At 45.3% G+C, this 20221-nt stretch overlaps 1 protein-coding gene across 6 annotated transcripts in view; it reads right to left on the reverse strand.

Annotated features, from left to right (window-relative positions):
- The window catches only part of GAPVD1 (GTPase activating protein and VPS9 domains 1), a 143618-nt gene that overhangs the window by 76963 nt on the left and 46434 nt on the right, over positions 1-20221 (reverse strand). For all 6 annotated transcript variants that reach the window (XM_077479007.1, XM_077479004.1, XM_077479006.1 and 3 more), the window contains exons 3-4: positions 6506-7349; positions 3898-3984 (exon numbers count right to left, since the gene is read on the reverse strand). In XM_077479007.1, the coding sequence (XP_077335133.1) occupies positions 3898-3984; positions 6506-7349 (931 nt within the window). The remainder of the gene's footprint in view (positions 1-3897; positions 3985-6505; positions 7350-20221) is intronic.

Consider the following 20221-nt stretch of genomic DNA (forward strand, 5'->3'; position numbering starts at 1 on the left):
TGAGGACAGAAGATGCTCTCAGGAGGAGATCGCCTAGATATCGCATGATTGAGACCCCATGTTGCCGTAGCAACGCCAATACCGGAGCCAAAACCTTATTAAAGACTCAGAGGGCTGATGCCAGACCAAAAGGGAGAGCCACAAACTGGTAGTGGGCTTCCCCAACTGCAAATCGCAGAAACCTCTGCTGTCACAGGCATATGGGTATGTGCAAATACACATCCTGGAAGTCCAAGGGTGCCAGGGAGTACCCTTGATGGAGTGCAGCAACTACTGGGCGAACCGATTCCATTCTGAACCTCTGCACTTTAACAAAGTAATAGAGGGCTTTTAGGTCCAAGATGGGACATACCCCTTCCTTCTTGGAAACTACAAGCATATTTGAGTAGAGTCCCTGGAAATGTTCCGATTCCGGAACAACCACCCTGCGACTCAGCATGTCCCTTACTGCCCCCAAGAGGGCCTCCAGGTGAGCCGGGGACACGGGTATGCTGGAGAGGGAGAATCTGTTTGGTGACCAAGAGAGAAACTATCTTGCAGCCTAAGGAAATCAGATCGCAGGTCCATTGGTCGAAAACTGAGGGGACCATCGGGCTGAAAACTCTTGAAGGCGACCCACCACCCGAGACATGGGTAGGGACAAACCTTCATGCGGTAGCACTTATACTCGCAGGCTTGCGGTTCCAGGGACGTTTTTGTCCATACGTGGTTGTCCTGTCGGGCTGGGGAAGTTATACCGAAGCTCCAGGTGGACTGAAAAGCCGTTAGCGAGCAGAAAAAGGGGACCTTGCCTACCGCGTGACTCCTTAGCCTTCCTGACCTGTGGGAGTTCTGCGCTGTCCACAAGTGGTGCCTGTAGTCCGAGTGCGCCCAGGTGCAGAGGAAACCAAAACAGAGTTGGTGATAACTGCTGGAACGATCTCGCTAAAACGATCAGAAAAAATGCTCAGGCTTTCATAAATTGGCCGCTCAGCATCCAGGACACAGACGGTAAACACAGGGGGAAAAAAAAGGCTGTGAGTACATGAGCCATGCTGCTGTCAGGGAACACGGAAATATGTTCAGGCTTCCAGAAAATGGCTGCCAGTGCCTTAAATAGAAATCACATAGAAAATGGCCGCTGAAGCCCAGACAGTCAGCCTGCTCTGCCCACACCTAAAATGGCCGCCAAACATCGCCATAAGGTAGATATAAAAAAAAACTGCAAAGCCACAGCGCTGCACCATTCCCAGCAGACCCTCACAGGCACCTTCCAGGGGCATACCATACAGGTCCCAGGACCACCGCCATTCAGCCAGCCCCCCCCCCCCCCCATGTCAGGTGAGAGCCCACAAAGAGCCCCTATATAGGCACACACACACACCGCTCAGCAGCCACATGCAGCATTCCCCCCTCGAAGGGTGGAGGGAGGGAAGATCGGGACAGGGGAGAGAAGATAGGGAGGTGAGAGGGCCCCCGAATCAACCTCCCAAGGAATGCCTAGCTGCTCAGCCCCGTCACAACAGGGAGAGCTGCACTTACCAGTCCTGAAGAGCTGGGAGACATTCCATTGTAGATCTACTCCTGATCAGTACAGGGTAGCTACTGGCCTCGGCATACTGTGACACAATCATCAGTAGCCCGGTCATATGTATGCCCCGAAGCATAAAAGCTCACGACCACCTCTGGAGCTGAGGTATGTCGTGGCCTGCCAAGCCGAAGCTGCGACCTGCACACGCTTGATGGCCGGACTGGGGAGACTACAAGGATAAGTGAACCAGCCTGTCACCCAGCCGGCTGTTGATCGAAGATCACAGGATCACTCATCTTGCACAAAAAGCAAAGCTTCTGCATTAAAAAAAAATAAATAATAAACACGGACCTATGGGCCCACAGGGTTCCTAGGTCTGTCTCCTTCACTAGGCAAAATAAAACGGATTACTGATTACTGCAAGGCAGGGTGGAGGGTTGATACCTAAGGGACCGCCCCCCTGGACGGAACTGAAAGTTCTGAGTGTTGTGTTACAACTTTGCCTAGTGTCTCCTAAAGGGAAAGGTATAAAACCCAATGGTCTAAGAGAAGAGCTGTGTCGGTAGGTGAATATAAGAGAAAATAGGACAGATGGGGCTCTGGGGAGAAAAAGAGCACCAGCATTCAATAACCATAATCTATAGTTCTCCATGGCTCTACAGGTGCTCCCCCCTCATCTTAGCATGTCGAACCTGTGCAAATATGATCTGGTGAATAAAAGATGTCTGTATGTCTAATTTTTTATTTTTATTTTTTGAATGCTTTATGGGTCCATAATGATATTGTGATTAAATGCCACTTGACATGAGAGCAGTATAAAACCAAAAAAGCAAAAACAAAGCAGCTTACCAATCCTTAGATGGATCTGTGATGGATCTATTGGTTTACTTTTTTAGAATTTTGGCGATAACAGTATCGGATACTGTCGGTCAAGTTTTGCCGATACCAGGTATCGATACCTTTGAGGTGCAATTTGAGCCCATACAAAATCAATGAGCTCAAATCGCACTGCAAAGAATCAAATTCAACTTGAACAGGAATACCTACCTTACTACAGACCGCTGTACTGCCCTCTGTACACTGCCCTACCCCACTACTGACCCAGAGTAAGGCCATTTGTGGCTGAAACATGGTAGCACTGTTGCATCTGACTTTTAGCCACGTGTCAAAAAAAAAAAAAAAAAAAAAAAAAAAATAACACAAGCCAAAGGACGAGTGCCAGTAATTACTTCCCACATTGCTCTACCTACTATTGACCTCTTTATACGTTTTTGGTGTCGTCCATTTGATTTGGACAAAAAAAAAAAAGGTGCTGCACCCCAGTGATCTTTGATCTCTTTCATGTTGCCCAAGTAGATCTCTACCTGTCAAAGGTTGCCTACCCTTGGGAGTCATTAGGGGAGATTTACTAAAACGAGTGCACTATATGCTATGGAAAGATGATTTAGAAACCGTGCCATCGCCAGTGCAAGCTCAGTTACGTTTCTCTGCCCGTGCTAAGGATTCAGTGCAAGCCTCATCTGCGCTCTATGGGGCATGATTTGATTAGGTCAGGCCAAGGGCATGCGGTACCACATTATCTCACCAGTTGAGGTACACAGTGTTGGTGTCTGCTGCCTCTGCCACATGACTTCTCATGGATGATGCTCTTTAGCAATGCAAGTTGATAAAACCGTTACACAGAATCTAGTGTAGCTGTGCATAGTAATTAATCAGCTTCTAAGTTCGGCTTGTTCAGTTAAGTTTAGAAAATACCTGGAAGCCAATTGGTTACTATACACTGATGCCAACAGAATCTGATGCAGCTGTTTTAGTAAATCCCACAAATTGTCCTATCTTGGCAGTGCCAAGCTACCTCGTGAACATTTTATGTAAATTTTTTGTTTAATCCACCCCACCGCTACACTTTAGGGACAAATCACATTTTAGTCTTGCTTCCTTTTTTGCATAATAAGCTTTCAGAATTCTAACATCAGCTATTTGCTATACACACTAATCCAGAAGATATAGAAAAACCATATACAAAGTATGTTTGTGATCTAAGGCTCATATGACGTTTTGCACCATAACATAAATCAAGGAAAAAAAAAAAAAAACAATTCTGTAAATCCCCTTTGAAAACAACTTCCATTAAAGTTCGTATAATATGACCATTAGCAGGTAGGAAATTAAACAGCCAGTTTATAAATGTTGTAATTTTAGTATGTGGATATTATAAAAAAAAAAAAAAAAAAAAAAAAGGGATTCATGTGCAATACTTCATAGTTAAAAATCAAAAATTACATTTACAAAACGTTTGTTAAACAGGTACTCCATTCCTGCTAAAACAAACCATAGTAAATAAAGCTCATCCTTCAGGCTTTACTTGCTGCCTGTATAAGACTTACTTTATCAAACTTGCTGAGATTGTTCCTGCTGCGTGAATCTACTTCCTCAAATCCAGTCAGTGCCAACTGCTGCAAGAGGCGGCCAACCTAGAGCAAAGAAGCGGAAGACGACCTGAATGACTGGCTTGTTATAAGAGATCAGAATTCAAACTAGATGCATTCATGCCATTCCCTTCCACTTGCCAAAAATACATCAATATCCTCTTCTAAATAATCTCTTTGATAGTCTTCATTATACTGTGACTTATACAATTAGGCTGGGATGCTAATGTGGTCAGCCCAATAAAAAAGTGTCTTTACGCTTTCCTCATTAAAGTGGTAAACCCTTTAATCAGATTTTTTTCATTTTTTTATTCTTGGGCATTTTTTTTTTTTATTCTTGAGAAAAAAATAAAAAATTCAATACCTCTTAAAATTATAGATCTTTAAAAAAAACAGAAAGCTATTTAAAGAGGAAGTAAACCCTAATGAGTTTACTTCCTCTTTCATTCCCTGCAAAGGAAAAGCATAATGGACTACTATGCATCACATAGCAGTCCATTAGGTGTCACTTACCTGACACAGGAGCCAGCGAAGTCACCGCTGTCCCCTGTAGTCTGGTGCATCCAACTTCTCGGTGGGGTCTCGCAGCTCCGCCGCTGTCATTTGGCGAAGCCGCAATGACGTCACTCCCGCGGATGCGCACGGGAGCCGACACGCGCGGCAGCTCCGTCCTTGGAAATGCCACACTCAGTGCGCCTGCGCGCTGCTGTCTGCGGCGCATGCGCCGTAGACAGTGGTGGCTGTCTTCGGGCAAATATCTCCTAAACCGTATAGGTTTAGGAGACATTTCTTGGACCTACAGGTAAGCCTTAATCTAGGCTTACCTGTAGGTCAAAGTGTGTTGTAAGGATTTACAACCACTTTAAGCAGGACTTAAATATTTTCACATAACCACCATTGCTTATTATAGTTTTGTCTAAAAAGGAGAGGTTCACCTTTAACCACTTGCCAATCTCGCTATAGCCGATTTACTACAGCGCGGCCAGACAGTTCTAGGAGGCCTTCGTATGACATCACCCTGCGATCAGTCCTCTGGACATTTCTGATCACAGGTTGAGGTAAAGAGCCAATTAACAGCTCCATCATGTGATCAGCTGTGTCCAATCACAATGTAAACATAAGCCAGTTATGGGCATTTCTTTTGTCATGCCGGAAGGAAGAAGAGACAATAACTGGCTTCTGTAAAGGGACATGTACAATAATAATCAGGGCACTAATTAACAGTGTCCTGATTAGCCTGTGCCCGCCATGAATGTGTTTTTTTTTAAAAAAAACTTGCAGTCTTTTTTCGTTTATTTAGCAAAAAAAAAAAAAAAACTCCAGTGTTGAAATTAAAAAAAAAAAAAAAATGCAAATCGAAGCAAAATAGTGCTGGAGAACAGATCAAAAGCAAACTACATAGGTGTGTACCGAGCCTTTTACTGGCCCCACCAATCAATTTTCAGATGAGAATATTCAGACGAAAAATCTTTGAACATTCGCTGAAAAAAAGTTGTTAGAAATTTTCACTTGCTTTTAACATTCGGTTTTTAAAATGCAATTTCTGAACGAAAACCACATACACCGTCTGAAAATTCCTTTGATCAAGAAGTTTCTATTTCCAAATTTTCCCGTCACTGTGGTTGAAAATGAACGTCGATTTTAACCCACTAAGGATTAGAAAATCAAACAAACATTCTTAAAATTACTTTTATTTTTTTATTTAAAGAAGACAGTTTGTTCTTTTTAAATAAAAAAAATTTGTTCAGAGTCTGATATTTACCAGATTCACCCTTTACTAGTATATACCCTAATAGCATATACAGTACATCTCTCCTCTAATAGTTAATGCAGTATATCTCTTCTAATAGGTATATCTCTTCTGTCTTATTCTCAGAGTGGATTAGATATTTTGCTCCCTAACCATATAGTTGGTTATTTATATTTATCACTGATATTTAAGAATAAACTGCCTTTTTTTTAAACTAAAAAAAAAGGCAAACTCTGAATTAACGATGTAGCCATGTGGTGGAGTCCCGCATAGCCATGCTCTTTTCAAAGTCTAACAGTGGGTGCAGGAGCATGTTCCATCCTAAAAATGGGTGACACGTGACATGTTCCCAAAGGCAAACTTATCCTTTAAAGCAGACCTAAAAAAGGTAAAATCTGCCAAAATGCTGTGATGTCACCACTAAGCTTAAATGCCACATCTGTCATTGCTCCCTTCTCTCCCCTGCAGGCACACTGGCGGCTGATACAGGAGGAGAAAAGGGTCACATGATCAGACCAGAGTGTCCTAAAAATATTAAGTACATGCGTCTTTCTTGCACAGGTAAGCAAAGGTGTTAGGAGGGGGGAGTGGGAAATTTTAGCTGTAAACTGGAATTCTATTTTAAAGCCCCAAATTACTTTACAGCAAAAATGTAACCCTACCCTTTAAAACCCTGACAATGGTTGCATGTCAGTTTACAACGTGATCTAGGAGATTTGGATTTCACCAGCACAAGGATTATAAGTGTTTGATACAAAAAAAAAAAAAAAAAAAAAAGACCAAGTACATTCATAGCGCTTCCGATGTCCCACACACCTGCATTAGGTTGAATCTTGCCACTTCATTGATGGGTGCATCTGAGATAATCCCATACTGCTCAGGGTTGACAATCGCAGGACAGATGAAACAAGTCAGCAGTAGATCAGTGCACATAGATCTCACTTCACCAACATCCAATCCTTCCACGCAAGAAAGTGTTTTAAACATTTGGGAGACAATCCACCTCAAGCTGTGTGGGAAGCAATAAGTGTTGTGCTTTAAATAACCAATAAACTTATTAACCAGTGTAACTAGCTTAGCTTCATTGGATTCAACCATCTCCTGGACCTTCTGCCTAAAACCGTCACTTCCTTTCTCCCCAAACAGCTTCTCTTGCTGGGCTGGAGAGAACCTCTCGGTTAGCTTGCATGGATCAGTTTCCAGGTGATCCTCATCCTCAACCAACAGCTGCATAATAGGTTCATGTAAAGTTGCCGTTAAGAACAGTTTAGCTGAGAAAAGTCCTTCGGAAAAAAGTTTGAAGATGATGCTGAAGGCACAAGTCCCTTTCCGAAGCAAACGACGAGGGTTGTCGCTTTCCTTTAGTTCAAACTCTATTAAATACCGTAAAACCTGTAACAGATAGCTCTCATCCTCCTGCATAATGCAGTTGCCATAAAGAGAGGTGAACACGGTGTGTATGACACTCTGAGCATTTTCTTGGTTGAGTTTCTCTCCAGCCACCAGACATGAGGCAATGAGACGTGGATTTTCTCGTAGTCGATTGAGAAATTCACCGTATGTGGTCTCCTGATAACCTAGATGTTTGTATCCATCCACAAACTGGGTGTCCTCCAGGAGCTTGGCATGTTGACAGCACTCAGCTGGAGAGGCTTCAGCACTAGGAGGGGAAAAAAAAAATGCGTTAAAGCCAACCCAAAAATGTAAGAACTTACATGGTCATGGGTGTTAAGAGTTACCAAAAAAGCAAATACAAGCAAAATGTGGGCTTCTTCAGATTAAAAATTGCATAAATCAGAGCAGATGAAGATATAAAAACCATTTCTGCATTTTGTACTTTGATCTTTACCTTTTTGCGGAATTTCCCTAAAGGGTGAGGCATGTACTGTTGCGTGATAGTACACAGTCACAGAAGAAATCTTTTAAAGCAGCGAATGTACTCCCTATGTGGAAGATGCTCTATTGATGGTAACCTGTCTCTAAACTGAATTAAAGTGGTTGTAAACCCTCACTACTAAGGATATAAAGTGGAAGTTGCATAATTTACTTGTAATGACGCATGTCCCATGCATCACATACTAGCACATTATGTGAAACTTCCCTCAAAATTAAGCCTTCCAGAGATGCAATGTCATACTGGAGACAGCGTCCATCTATACTCTGTCTTCCTTGGGGGTTCGTGGCTCCGGACAGCCACAGAACATGCGCACGGGAGCAGCTAGTCACGGCACACTGCTCTGAAGAAACGTCACGGACAGCCGTTCCTTCAAACCGCATGCACCAGTGACGCAACTGACTTGTAGGATAGTAAAGGTCTCCTAAACTGCATGTTTAGGCGATATTTACACTACATATACAAGTAAGCCTTAAAGTGGATCTAAACCCAATTTTTTAAAATTTGAGCTGCGCACATATCTGCAGCGTTTTCTTATCGCTCTTCAAAGCACAAAGTCCCATAGCTTTGTCCTGCCCTGTTCTTCAGTTATCAGCATGAGAACTTCTGACAAGCTCTCCGATGCAGGAGATAAATCAGGCAGAATTTTGTGTTGGGGAGGATGCTATATATAGATTAGCACTGAGCTGAAAAATTCAACAAACGGAGCTGAAAGCCTTCACCTATGAGAAGAGGGGGTGCGCGCCCTTCTTCCTAATCAGCGGTCCTGGCTGTATGCCCAGACTTCACTGCAGTGCTGATGAGGATGAGAAAAATCTAACAGGATCTGAACGTTATAAATAATATATAAAAGCTGAAGAGGGCAGATCTACATGTAAAACTTATGTAGGGAGATTTGTTTCATCTCTGTGTATCATCTGAGGCTATTAACTTCACTGGGTATATGCGAGGGTTTACATCCACTTTAATATAGGCTTACCTATAGGTCAGGCAGGTCCAAAGTCCGGCCCACGGGCCAATCACAGCCCACATTGCGGTTTTGAATGGGCCGCCTGGTTATCTGGACATATCTTTTGGGGCCCCCCAATGATCTCCCAGCGCCTGAGTCAAAAAATATTTATATGCTGGCTGCCTTGGAGGGGACAAGGAGGAAGTGGGATGAGTGCCATACACAGGAGAATATCCGGTTTACACAGCAGCCTCTGTAATAGGAAGTCTGTCTCCTGCGCTACCACTGGATGAAAATGTGGGGGACATGTCTTTATTATTTGGGGACATGTGTGTTTCGGGGACATGTGTGGTGACATGTGTGTTTACACTGTAGGTTTATACTAGACTAGTGATCAGCGATTAAAAAACTGTAAAAACAGCTCATACTCACTGATCACCAGCCGGCTGCAGCGATCTGCTCTCCTCAGCGACGACTTCCGTGTGAGGAGAGGAGAGTCGATTACCTAGCAACCGGCTGTTTTACATTACATGACGGCCATGATTGGACATGGCCGTCATGTTATCAGGAGGGCCAATCACGAGATGTGCCGTGTCTGGTTGACACAAGTGCATCAGGATCGCGCCACTGCGCGGGCACACGCGCGATCCCCCTCCTTCTGATGGACGTTCAGGAACGTCCAGTCAGAAGGAGGCGGCTCACACCCGGCCGTATATGTACATTGGCCGGGTGGGAAGTGGTTAAAGAGGCCGCCAAGAAAACAGGAGTTTTTCCTGTATATAATCTTTTGGTACTCGTCCCTCCCCCCGTCCCCTCCAAGGCTGCAGATGTATGGGCATCAATCAGGCTGCACTGATGGCAATGGTGGGGGTGTTGCATTCCTGGCAATGGTGGGTGCTGCATTTATGGCACTGGTGAGGCTACAGATGGGCACTGACCCTTATTTTGCTTCACAGTTCTTTATTTAAAAATTTTTTTTTTTTTCCCTGAAACTTCCCTCTTAAGGTGAAGGTGCGTGTTATAAGCCAATAAATACGGTATATCCAAATAACACCCCCAAGCTCATCTCTTTACTCACACAGAGCCACAAAAGGCAAGAGAATTCTTGTTGGGCAGTGTATTATTGCTCGAACAAGCACACTTAGACCAAATTTTAATGGTTCAAAGAAAGTCATGCAAAATGGTCAGCCGGCAAAGTTATTCACTTCATCAAATCTGGCCCTCCTTAAAAAAAATAATAAAAAAGTTTGGACACCCTTGCTATAGGTTAAACAGATGAACGTTTACTTCCTTTCAAAAATGGATGTAAATCCTTCCATATACCCAGTGTATGGAACAGCCTGAGGCAACACAGATGAAACAAGTCTTCCTACATAAGTTGTAGCTGTCTGATTGCTACAGTCATTTTTACAACACCCTTGTAAAACTCAGATGAAAAAAATAGGCGTTGTACTCACTGTAAAATCCCTTTCTCTGTAGTTCACCGACCGACACAGCACCTCTCTAACAAAATGGGTTGTTAGCCCTATCACTAGGCAAAGTTGTAATACAACATTTCAGAACTTAAGTTCCGCCCAGTGGGGCGGTCCCTAGGCTACAATCCCCACAGTCTGCCCTAGCAGCCTCAGTACGTCAACAAGTAGTATAACGTAGAGAGAAAAAAAAAAAAGGGGGGGGAGGGGTGGTTGCTGTGTCAGTTGATGAATTACAAAGAAAAGGATTTTACGGTGAGTACAAAAAAAATCCTAATTTCTCTTATATTCACCGGCCGACATAGCTCCTCTAACAAAATGGGATGTCCCCAAGCAGTGCCAAACGAGGAGTGGGAAAAAACAGCATAAAAACTTCATCCACCATGGCAGGTGGGAAGTAGTGAAACTAAACCGAAAAAAAAAAAAAAAAAAAAAAAAAAACACAACAGCAGTGCATGGAAAACCACCACAAAAAAACAGGGTATCCTCAACAGGAGTGTATCCCCAAGACCGCAGCCAACTGCGGAAGTAATGCAACAGTGCATTAACATAACAGTACTGTGTTTTTGCAAAAAAAACAGGAAACAAATAATAAATCGGTTGCATATTCCATTGCAACTACACGGCCGCCTGCAAAACCTTGCGGCGAAAACAGGCATCAGCAGACGCACTGATGCCTACCTTGTAAAACTTGGTAAACGTATGGACAGACGACCAGGTCGCCGCCTTACACACCAGAGCGACTGGCGCTTGGTGTCGGGAGGCCCAAGACGTTCCGATTGCCCTTGTGGAGTGGGCCGTGACCGGAAAGGGGGGCACCTGCCCCTTCAAGGCGTAGGCTTGTACTACAATCAGTCTGACCCACCTGGAAATGGTGGCCGACGAGACCGCCATGCCTTTCTTGGGACCAGCTACTGAAACAAACAGTGAGTCTGACTTCCGAAAGGGAGCCGTGGCAGACAAATATACCTTCAGGGTCCTAACCACGTCCAAAGCGTGAAGGGCCACCTCTTTAGAGTGCTTCGGCTTAGGATACAGCAATGATAATACAACGTCCTCATTGATATGAAAATCCAAGACCACCTTCTGTAGAAAGGACACAACACCACCTTATCCCTGTGGATAACCAGATAGGGCGACTTGCAGGACAAGGCTGCCAATTCGGAAACCCTCCTCCTTTAGAATGGCAAATATGTTTTTATAACGAATTATGTGAGCAGACTGCATTTCTTTAATATGTGGAGAGATGAACAACAGAGCGGAGGGAAATTGCCAGATTGCTCTGCAAAAATGTTCCCGTCGCCTTCACTTTTTCAACTTTTTCCTCTGAGGAAGACTTTCTGTGACACAGAGTCTATCAGGAAACCTAGATACTGTATGGCCTGTGTCGGTGTCAAGTGCGACTTTTCTTTGTTTATTAACCACCCCAGTCTTTTTAGACAAGAGATGGCTACCCTCAGGTCTCCCTGCAGTCGGAGTTTTGAGGGGGCAAAGAATAAAAGGTTGTCCAAGTATGGTATGACCGCAACCCCTTTCAGTCTCAAGGGAGCCAATGCTTCCGCCAGGACCTTGGTCAATATCCTGGGGGAGGAAGATAGACAATGGCAGAGCCCCGAATTGGAAGCATCAGGTCTGCCTTCCCCATTGAATCGCTATCCTTAAATACTTTGAGAGTTCTCGTGAATGGGGATGTGTAGGTAAGCGTCCCTCAGATCGAGGGAGGCCATGAAACAAAAACGGGAGTGAGTATTGACCTCACTGTAAAAATTGTTTCCATCCGGAATTTTTTTGTAAGTTACCCATTTGGTTAGTAACTTTAGATTCAAAATTAACCGGAATTTGCCTGACGGTTTCTTCACTACAAACACATGCGAGTAGAAACCATGGTTAATTTCCTTTGTTGGAACTGGCACTAGAACCCTCTGGTCTATTAAATCACCAATTTGCGATAGCAAAGCTTTCTGTGGATCCTTGGTCAGACACATCCTTGTAGATGGGGTGTGTGAACTGAATTTTGTAACTCTCCCTGATGATCTTCAGAATAAAAAGTATTTTGGGTAGTTTTTTTCCCCACTGTGGGAGGAACTGCCCCAGTCTCACTTAGGCCATCCAGTGAATCGAATTCCTCTTCCCCTGATTCGTCACCTTCCTCTGGGGTGGAAGCAGGGGGGACTGCGGCTGGTTTTGGGGTCTCAAGGTTCGCTAGCATTGTCTTGATGGATAGCATTTCTTTCTGCACCCCAGAAATAAAATCCTTACAAACCCCCGTAGCTTCCTTATAGCCTAATTTGTCTATGCAGGGTTTACAAAGGGGTTTAACCCATCCTTTCATTTTATTCATACATGAAGGACATCTCTCCCCCCCCCCCCCCCCCCCGACCTCTCTGGTTCCTTGGGCAGAGCCTAAGACAAGGAGGAGAGAAGAAAGGAAGGGAAAACAGACAAGCTAACATCAGCGAAACCTTAGCAAAAGTAGGATGCCTTCACCAAACATTTATGTGCACCCCACCAACAGGATTCGCAAGACACTTTAGTCCGGCAAAGTTATTCACTTCATCAAATCTGGCCCTCCTTAAAAAAAATAATAAAAAAGTTTGGACACCCTTGCTATAGGTTAAACAGATGAACGTTTACTTCCTTTCAAAAATGGATGTAAATCCTTCCATATACCCAGTGTATGGAACAGCCTGAGGCAACACAGATGAAACAAGTCTTCCTACATAAGTTGTAGCTGTCTGATTGCTACAGTCATTTTTACAACACCCTTGTAAAACTCAGATGAAAAAAATAGGCGTTGTACTCACTGTAAAATCCCTTTCTCTGTAGTTCACCGACCGACACAGCACCTCTCTAACAAAATGGGTTGTTAGCCCTATCACTAGGCAAAGTTGTAATACAACATTTCAGAACTTAAGTTCCGCCCAGTGGGGCGGTCCCTAGGCTACAATCCCCACAGTCTGCCCTAGCAGCCTCAGTACGTCAACAAGTAGTATAACGTAGAGAGAAAAAAAAAAAAAGGGGGGGGAGGGGTGGTTGCTGTGTCAGTTGATGAATTACAAAGAAAAGGATTTTACGGTGAGTACAAAAAAAATCCTAATTTCTCTTATATTCACCGGCCGACATAGCTCCTCTAACAAAATGGGATGTCCCCAAGCAGTGCCAAACGAGGAGTGGGAAAAAACAGCATAAAAACTTCATCCACCATGGCAGGTGGGAAGTAGTGAAACTAAACCGAAAAAAAAAAAAAAAAAAAAAAAAAAAAAAAAAAACACAACAGCAGTGCATGGAAAACCACCACAAAAAAACAGGGTATCCTCAACAGGAGTGTATCCCCAAGACCGCAGCCAACTGCGGAAGTAATGCAACAGTGCATTAACATAACAGTACTGTGTTTTTGCAAAAAAAACAGGAAACAAATAATAAATCGGTTGCATATTCCATTGCAACTACACGGCCGCCTGCAAAACCTTGCGGCGAAAACAGGCATCAGCAGACGCACTGATGCCTACCTTGTAAAACTTGGTAAACGTATGGACAGACGACCAGGTCGCCGCCTTACACACCAGAGCGACTGGCGCTTGGTGTCGGGAGGCCCAAGACGTTCCGATTGCCCTTGTGGAGTGGGCCGTGACCGGAAAGGGGGGCACCTGCCCCTTCAAGGCGTAGGCTTGTACTACAATCAGTCTGACCCACCTGGAAATGGTGGCCGACGAGACCGCCATGCCTTTCTTGGGACCAGCTACTGAAACAAACAGTGAGTCTGACTTCCGAAAGGGAGCCGTGGCAGACAAATATACCTTCAGGGTCCTAACCACGTCCAAAGCGTGAAGGGCCACCTCTTTAGAGTGCTTCGGCTTAGGATACAGCAATGATAATACAACGTCCTCATTGATATGAAAATCCAAGACCACCTTCTGTAGAAAGGACACAACACCACCTTATCCCTGTGGATAACCAGATAGGGCGACTTGCAGGACAAGGCTGCCAATTCGGAAACCCTCCTCCTTTAGAATGGCAAATATGTTTTTATAACGAATTATGTGAGCAGACTGCATTTCTTTAATATGTGGAGAGATGAACAACAGAGCGGAGGGAAATTGCCAGATTGCTCTGCAAAAATGTTCCCGTCGCCTTCACTTTTTCAACTTTTTCCTCTGAGGAAGACTTTCTGTGACACAGAGTCTATCAGGAAACCTAGATACTGTATGGCCTGTGTCGGTGTCAAGTGCGACTTTTCTTTGTTTATTAACCACCCCAGTCTTTTTAGACAAGAGATGGCTACCCTCAGGTCTCCCTGCAGTCGGAGTTTTGAGGGGGCAAAGAATAAAAGGTTGTCCAAGTATGGTATGACCGCAACCCCTTTCAGTCTCAAGGGAGCCAATGCTTCCGCCAGGACCTTGGTCAATATCCTGGGGGAGGAAGATAGACAATGGCAGAGCCCCGAATTGGAAGCATCAGGTCTGCCTTCCCCATTGAATCGCTATCCTTAAATACTTTGAGAGTTCTCGTGAATGGGGATGTGTAGGTAAGCGTCCCTCAGATCGAGGGAGGCCATGAAACAAAAACGGGAGTGAGTATTGACCTCACTGTAAAAATTGTTTCCATCCGGAATTTTTTTGTAAGTTACCCATTTGGTTAGTAACTTTAGATTCAAAATTAACCGGAATTTGCCTGACGGTTTCTTCACTACAAACACATGCGAGTAGAAACCATGGTTAATTTCCTTTGTTGGAACTGGCACTAGAACCCTCTGGTCTATTAAATCACCAATTTGCGATAGCAAAGCTTTCTGTGGATCCTTGGTCAGACACATCCTTGTAGATGGGGTGTGTGAACTGAATTTTGTAACTCTCCCTGATGATCTTCAGAATAAAAAGTATTTTGGGTAGTTTTTTTCCCCACTGTGGGAGGAACTGCCCCAGTCTCACTTAGGCCATCCAGTGAATCGAATTCCTCTTCCCCTGATTCGTCACCTTCCTCTGGGGTGGAAGCAGGGGGGACTGCGGCTGGTTTTGGGGTCTCAAGGTTCGCTAGCATTGTCTTGATGGATAGCATTTCTTTCTGCACCCCAGAAATAAAATCCTTACAAACCCCCGTAGCTTCCTTATAGCCTAATTTGTCTATGCAGGGTTTACAAAGGGGTTTAACCCATCCTTTCATTTTATTCATACATGAAGGACATCTCTCCCCCCCCCCCCCCCCCCCCCCCGACCTCTCTGGTTCCTTGGGCAGAGCCTAAGACAAGGAGGAGAGAAGAAAGGAAGGGAAAACAGACAAGCTAACATCAGCGAAACCTTAGCAAAAGTAGGATGCCTTCACCAAACATTTATGTGCACCCCACCAACAGGATTCGCAAGACACTTTAGTCCGGATCCTGTTTGAGAGAGGAAGGGAGGAGAAGCACACCTGGACCATTTCATAATGCCTTTGCATTGATTAGTCCATCACTCCCCCCTGTCTCCCAGCCCTGTAGGTACAAGGCACCTCTGAGTTTGCCTACCTGACTTGGTTTGGCTCCACTGCCACTTTACTGCATCCATATCCGGAATCTCGCCTGACCACCTGGAGGCTTTTCCCTTAGTTTGTGATGCAGCACGTTCGTTATGTGGTCAGGGCTTTTAAAATGGCCGCCAAGGTTCTGATCGTCCACGCTCGCCATGTGACCCGGAACCGGATTGCCAGAAGTCCTCTGTCCTCCTCCTGCGTTCCACAGGCCGGAACTCTAAGCCTGTGCCCGCCCACGGCTGACTTTGCGCCTAAATCTGAACTTATCGTCAGGCGAGGGAACGCCAGCCCTGGACCGGAGGACCTCAGATGTCTGCTACCTAAACAGGTACACAGAGCTCCTTCCCCATCTGTTATGGGCTCTCCCACCATCAGGGCAAGGAGAGCTCCTGATCCAGCCTCCTCCTCCTCCGGTGGAGGAAACACAAAGACTGAAGGGGAAGGGACGAAGACCGCCCTTTAAAGATCTGGATTGCGTTTCCTGCCTCTGGAGGTAGAGCCTATCTCTAGTGCTGTCCTGGACAGACTAGAGAAAAAAAAGACGAAGGTTTAAAGCAGTTGTAAACTCAAATTTTACACTTCTATAAGGCTTACCTGTAGGTAAAGTTAATATCTCCTAAACCTGTACAGTTTAGGAGATATTGCCTATGCATGCAGCTGCTGATGTCAGCAGGCGCATGCGCTCTGAATGCCCCAGCTGAAGGTCCGGCAGCGTTGCCGGACCTTGCCGGGAAGAAAACTCCTGAGTGTGAGCGCGACATCATCGCGACTCCAGCCACTCACAGTACCGGAGCCATGAACCTGGGCACCGATACGGGGGCTTTGTTCTGAGGTAATTTGAGAATGAGCTAGTATGCGCTGCATACTAGCTCATTATACCTTTGCCTTGCAGGGTTTTTTTTTCCCCCTTTTTGTTTTTTTTGTAAACGTGCGCGTTTACTACCGCTTTAACAACTTTAGGATTGCCAGTCGTTTCCCAAAGGATGTCAACTATACAGTGGGTATGCCCAATCACCCCACCTCTACTCCAGACAAATGGATGCATGAACTACAGATGAATGACTTTAGAAAGGCATACCTTTTCAATCCATAATGCAATGTGCAAATTCAACCGATATATTCCACCTATTGGAATGGTATGAGTAACAATACTGTGTAACATCCCACATCTTGCTCTATACTACTGTATATAAATCACTTGAATACTTGCATTTTAAAAAAAAAAAATTTAATCTGTTAATGAGCTAATGTTCTCCACCATATACAGCTGCATGACAGCACATCACATTTCTTCATCTATTTTTCCCTCTCTTGCGCTGTTTGCATCCCCCACCATAGGAGAGACATATTGGCACCATCTGCCTTGGCCTTTCGTAGATGCTGGCTCTTGTTGGCAAACATGCATGTGGCTTCCTCCTATGTTTGTATCAGGTTTTGTATTAAACATATATTTAAGGAGTTGCTTTGGCTCATTGCTGTATTTCATTAAAGGGTAAGTTCACCTTTACAGAAAAATCTGTAAGGTGAACTTACACAGGACCACCGCATCCCCCCCACTGACCTGGCAGTCTCCCATTCTGAGCCCCGGTATATCCACGTCAGGAGTCTGGCGGGCTCAGACATCCCCTCGGTAGCCACGCATCTTTTTCCCAGCTGACAGAATGGGCTATGTGGCTTCTGATTGGTCGGCGCTGACCAATTAGAATGCTCCAAAATGTCCATCCTGATGAGGTACGATTTGGACATTCAGCCGAGGGGGATTTCTAAGCCCTGGACTACTGGGGCTCAGAACAGGAGATTGCCGCAGTCCAGGTCTACGGGGGTGCGGAACGGGGTTCTGTGTAAGTTCCCCTTACAGATTTTTCTGTAAAGGTGAACTTACACTTTAAAGATAATTTGGATAAAATTGTAGACGATAACAGACATACAAGGATTTGTGTGTCATACACCCTGTATTCTACATACTAGCTAGGGTGTCACATTACCAGTGTGACATATGTTTTTATGTGAAAAAAAAAAAGAAAGCAGAGTTAGACTTACCGGTAACTTTTTCTAGGAGTCTTCCAGGACAGCCACTGCCTGGAGGACCTTTCTCCTGAATGCCTGATCCTTAGCAGCCAGGTCCAAGCGGTAATGCTTTGCAAACTTGGAATAGCTGGACCACATCGCTGCTTTGCAGATCTCCTCCGGAGTGGCACCGGCCTTCTCTGCCCACGAAGCTGACTCCGCCCTAGTTGAATGTGCCTTAACTAGAGGAGCTTGCCTCCCTGCCAACCTGTATGCTTCTAAAACAGTCATCCTAATCCATCTGGCGATGGTGGATATAGATGCCTTAAGTCCTTTGCGTGACACCACAAAACTCACAGATTCCGACTTCCTGAACACTTTGCTAATTTTTAAATAAACTAAAAGGCTACGCCTAACATCAACTAAACTAAATCCTCCTTCCTCATCACCCGCTGAGGAGGAGTAGAATGTTGGCAGGATAATGTCTTGAGTTCTGTGAAAAGCAGAAGAAAACTAGGATCCGTTTTAAGCACAGCTCTATCCTCCAAAATCAATAAAAAAGGGTCTCTAATAAAGAGCGCCTGCAACTCACTCACTCTTCTGGCTGAGGTAATTGCAATCAAAAAAGCGGATTTTAAAAATACCCATTTAGCATCAGATTTCTCCAGAGGTTCGAAGGGACTCCTTGTGGGGGCACCAAGGCCAAGTCCCAGGAGGGACAGGCTCTGACCGTCACTGGCCTTGACCTGGAGAGGGCTTTAAAGATATTCTTTACAAAATGATCTTGCTGCAGGGGGACCTGAAGAAAGACGCTTAAAGCGGCAGCCTGTACCTTCACAGTGCTGAAAGCCCTAATTCCACCCCTGCCTGGAAGAAGTCCAGCACTGCTGGAATACCTGGATCTTCCTGCCCCATCAACCAGGAATTGAACCTCTTCCACACCTAGGTGCAAATAGCCCTGGTCACTGGCTTACGGCATTCTAAGAGTCTTGGTGACCCTTTCTGAAAAATCTTGGGCCCTTAACAGCTGTTCCTCAGATACCACGCTGTAAGCCTGAGGGTCTATTTGAGGATGCCGGATAGGACCCTGTGTGACTAGATCCTCCCTCCTCGGAAGATGAATCAGAGGATATATTGTCAATTTCTGTAGGATTGCAAACCAAGCCCTTCTTGGCCAAAATGGGGCTATCAGAATGAGATCCGTTACCTGGGTCTGAAATTTCTGAAGGAAGGCCGCCAACCAGCCTTACTGGGGGAAAGGAATAGCATAGGTTGAAGTGCCACGCACTGGCGAAGGCATCTACCCCTTTGGCTTGATCCTGCGAGTGCAGGGAGAAGAACTGAGCAACCTTCTTGTTGCTTTCAGGGGGTGAACAAATCCACCTCTGGTATGTCCCAAGTCCTCACCACCTGCTCGAAGACTTCCTGGTTGAGGGAGCATTCGTCCTGTTTCACATACTGGCGACTGAGAAAGTCCACCAGAGAGTTCTGAGCCCCCTTTAAATGAACCGCTGACAGCAATGCTAGATTCATCTTGGCCCAAGAGAAAATCTCTCCCGCTATCTTCTGCAAACACCCCCCCCCCCCCCCGCTTGTTTGTTTATATAGGTGACAACAGCTGCATTGTTTGATCTTACTTGGAGGTGTTGTGCCCTTATTTCTTGCTGGAAGGCTGCCATCGCCCTCTTATTTATGGTCCGTCTGGTGTCCACCTGAGACCAGGATCCTTGAGCCAGATCTTTTTCCAGGTGTGCACCCCAGCCGAAAGAGCTGGCGTCTGTTGTCAGCACCAGAGCTGTTGGTCTGAACCACAACAGACCCCTGTCTAAATTGTGACTGGTTCGCCACCACCACAAAGTCCTTTTTACCCTTGTGGGTATTGGCATGGGTCGATCCAAACTCTGTTGGCTGCCATCCCAGTAATGCAGCCAAAGAGCCTGCAGCGGGCGCTGGTGGATCCTTGCAGAAGGGACTGCTGGGAAACAGGATGTCATTAAGCCTATAACTCTTGACATCTCTGACCTGGGCTTCCTGATTGGTCTGAAGCCACACTACTGCCAGACCTACCTTCTTTATCTTCTGATGGGAGAAACACCTTCCCTTCTACAGATCTGTAACCCAGATACAGTACTTCCTGGGTTGGGATCAACTGTGACTTGTCCTGAGTGATCAACCAAGAGAACGCAGGAAGTGTTGCGCCTTCTGTAGAGCCTCTTCTAGCTGCCGTTAGGACTGGGCGACAAACAGAAGAAGATCGACCAAATATGGGATCACTGTAATGGCCCCGATACATAGCGGAGCTAGAGCTTCTGCCAGGACTTTTGTAAAAATACTGGGAGAGGATGCTAGGCCAAACGGAAGAGCCATGAACTGGAAGTGGAGGATTTCCGAGTTCGCCCTTACAGCCAACCTGAGGAATTTATGGAATTCCTGATATATCGGTACATGCAAATATGAGTCCCTGAGGTCGACTGTTGTCATAAAGCATTCGGGGAAACAGGAGGTTCATTATCGTAAAAATAGACTCCATCCTGAACCGCTTGTACCCGATAAACCTGTTCAGGGGTCTGAGATTGAGGATCAACCTGAATTTGCCTGATGGCTTTCGAACTACAAACACGTGGGAATATACCCCATGTCCATGTTCCGCATCTAGTACCCGGCTGATGACCTGTTGATCTAACAACTCTCCCAACATCAGACTC

This window comes from Lithobates pipiens, unplaced genomic scaffold (assembly GCF_037356315.1).
Source record: "Lithobates pipiens isolate NorthernLeopardFrog02 unplaced genomic scaffold, aLitPip1_a1.2 Scaffold_1, whole genome shotgun sequence".
In the NCBI taxonomy this organism is placed as follows: domain Eukaryota; kingdom Metazoa; phylum Chordata; class Amphibia; order Anura; family Ranidae; genus Lithobates; species Lithobates pipiens.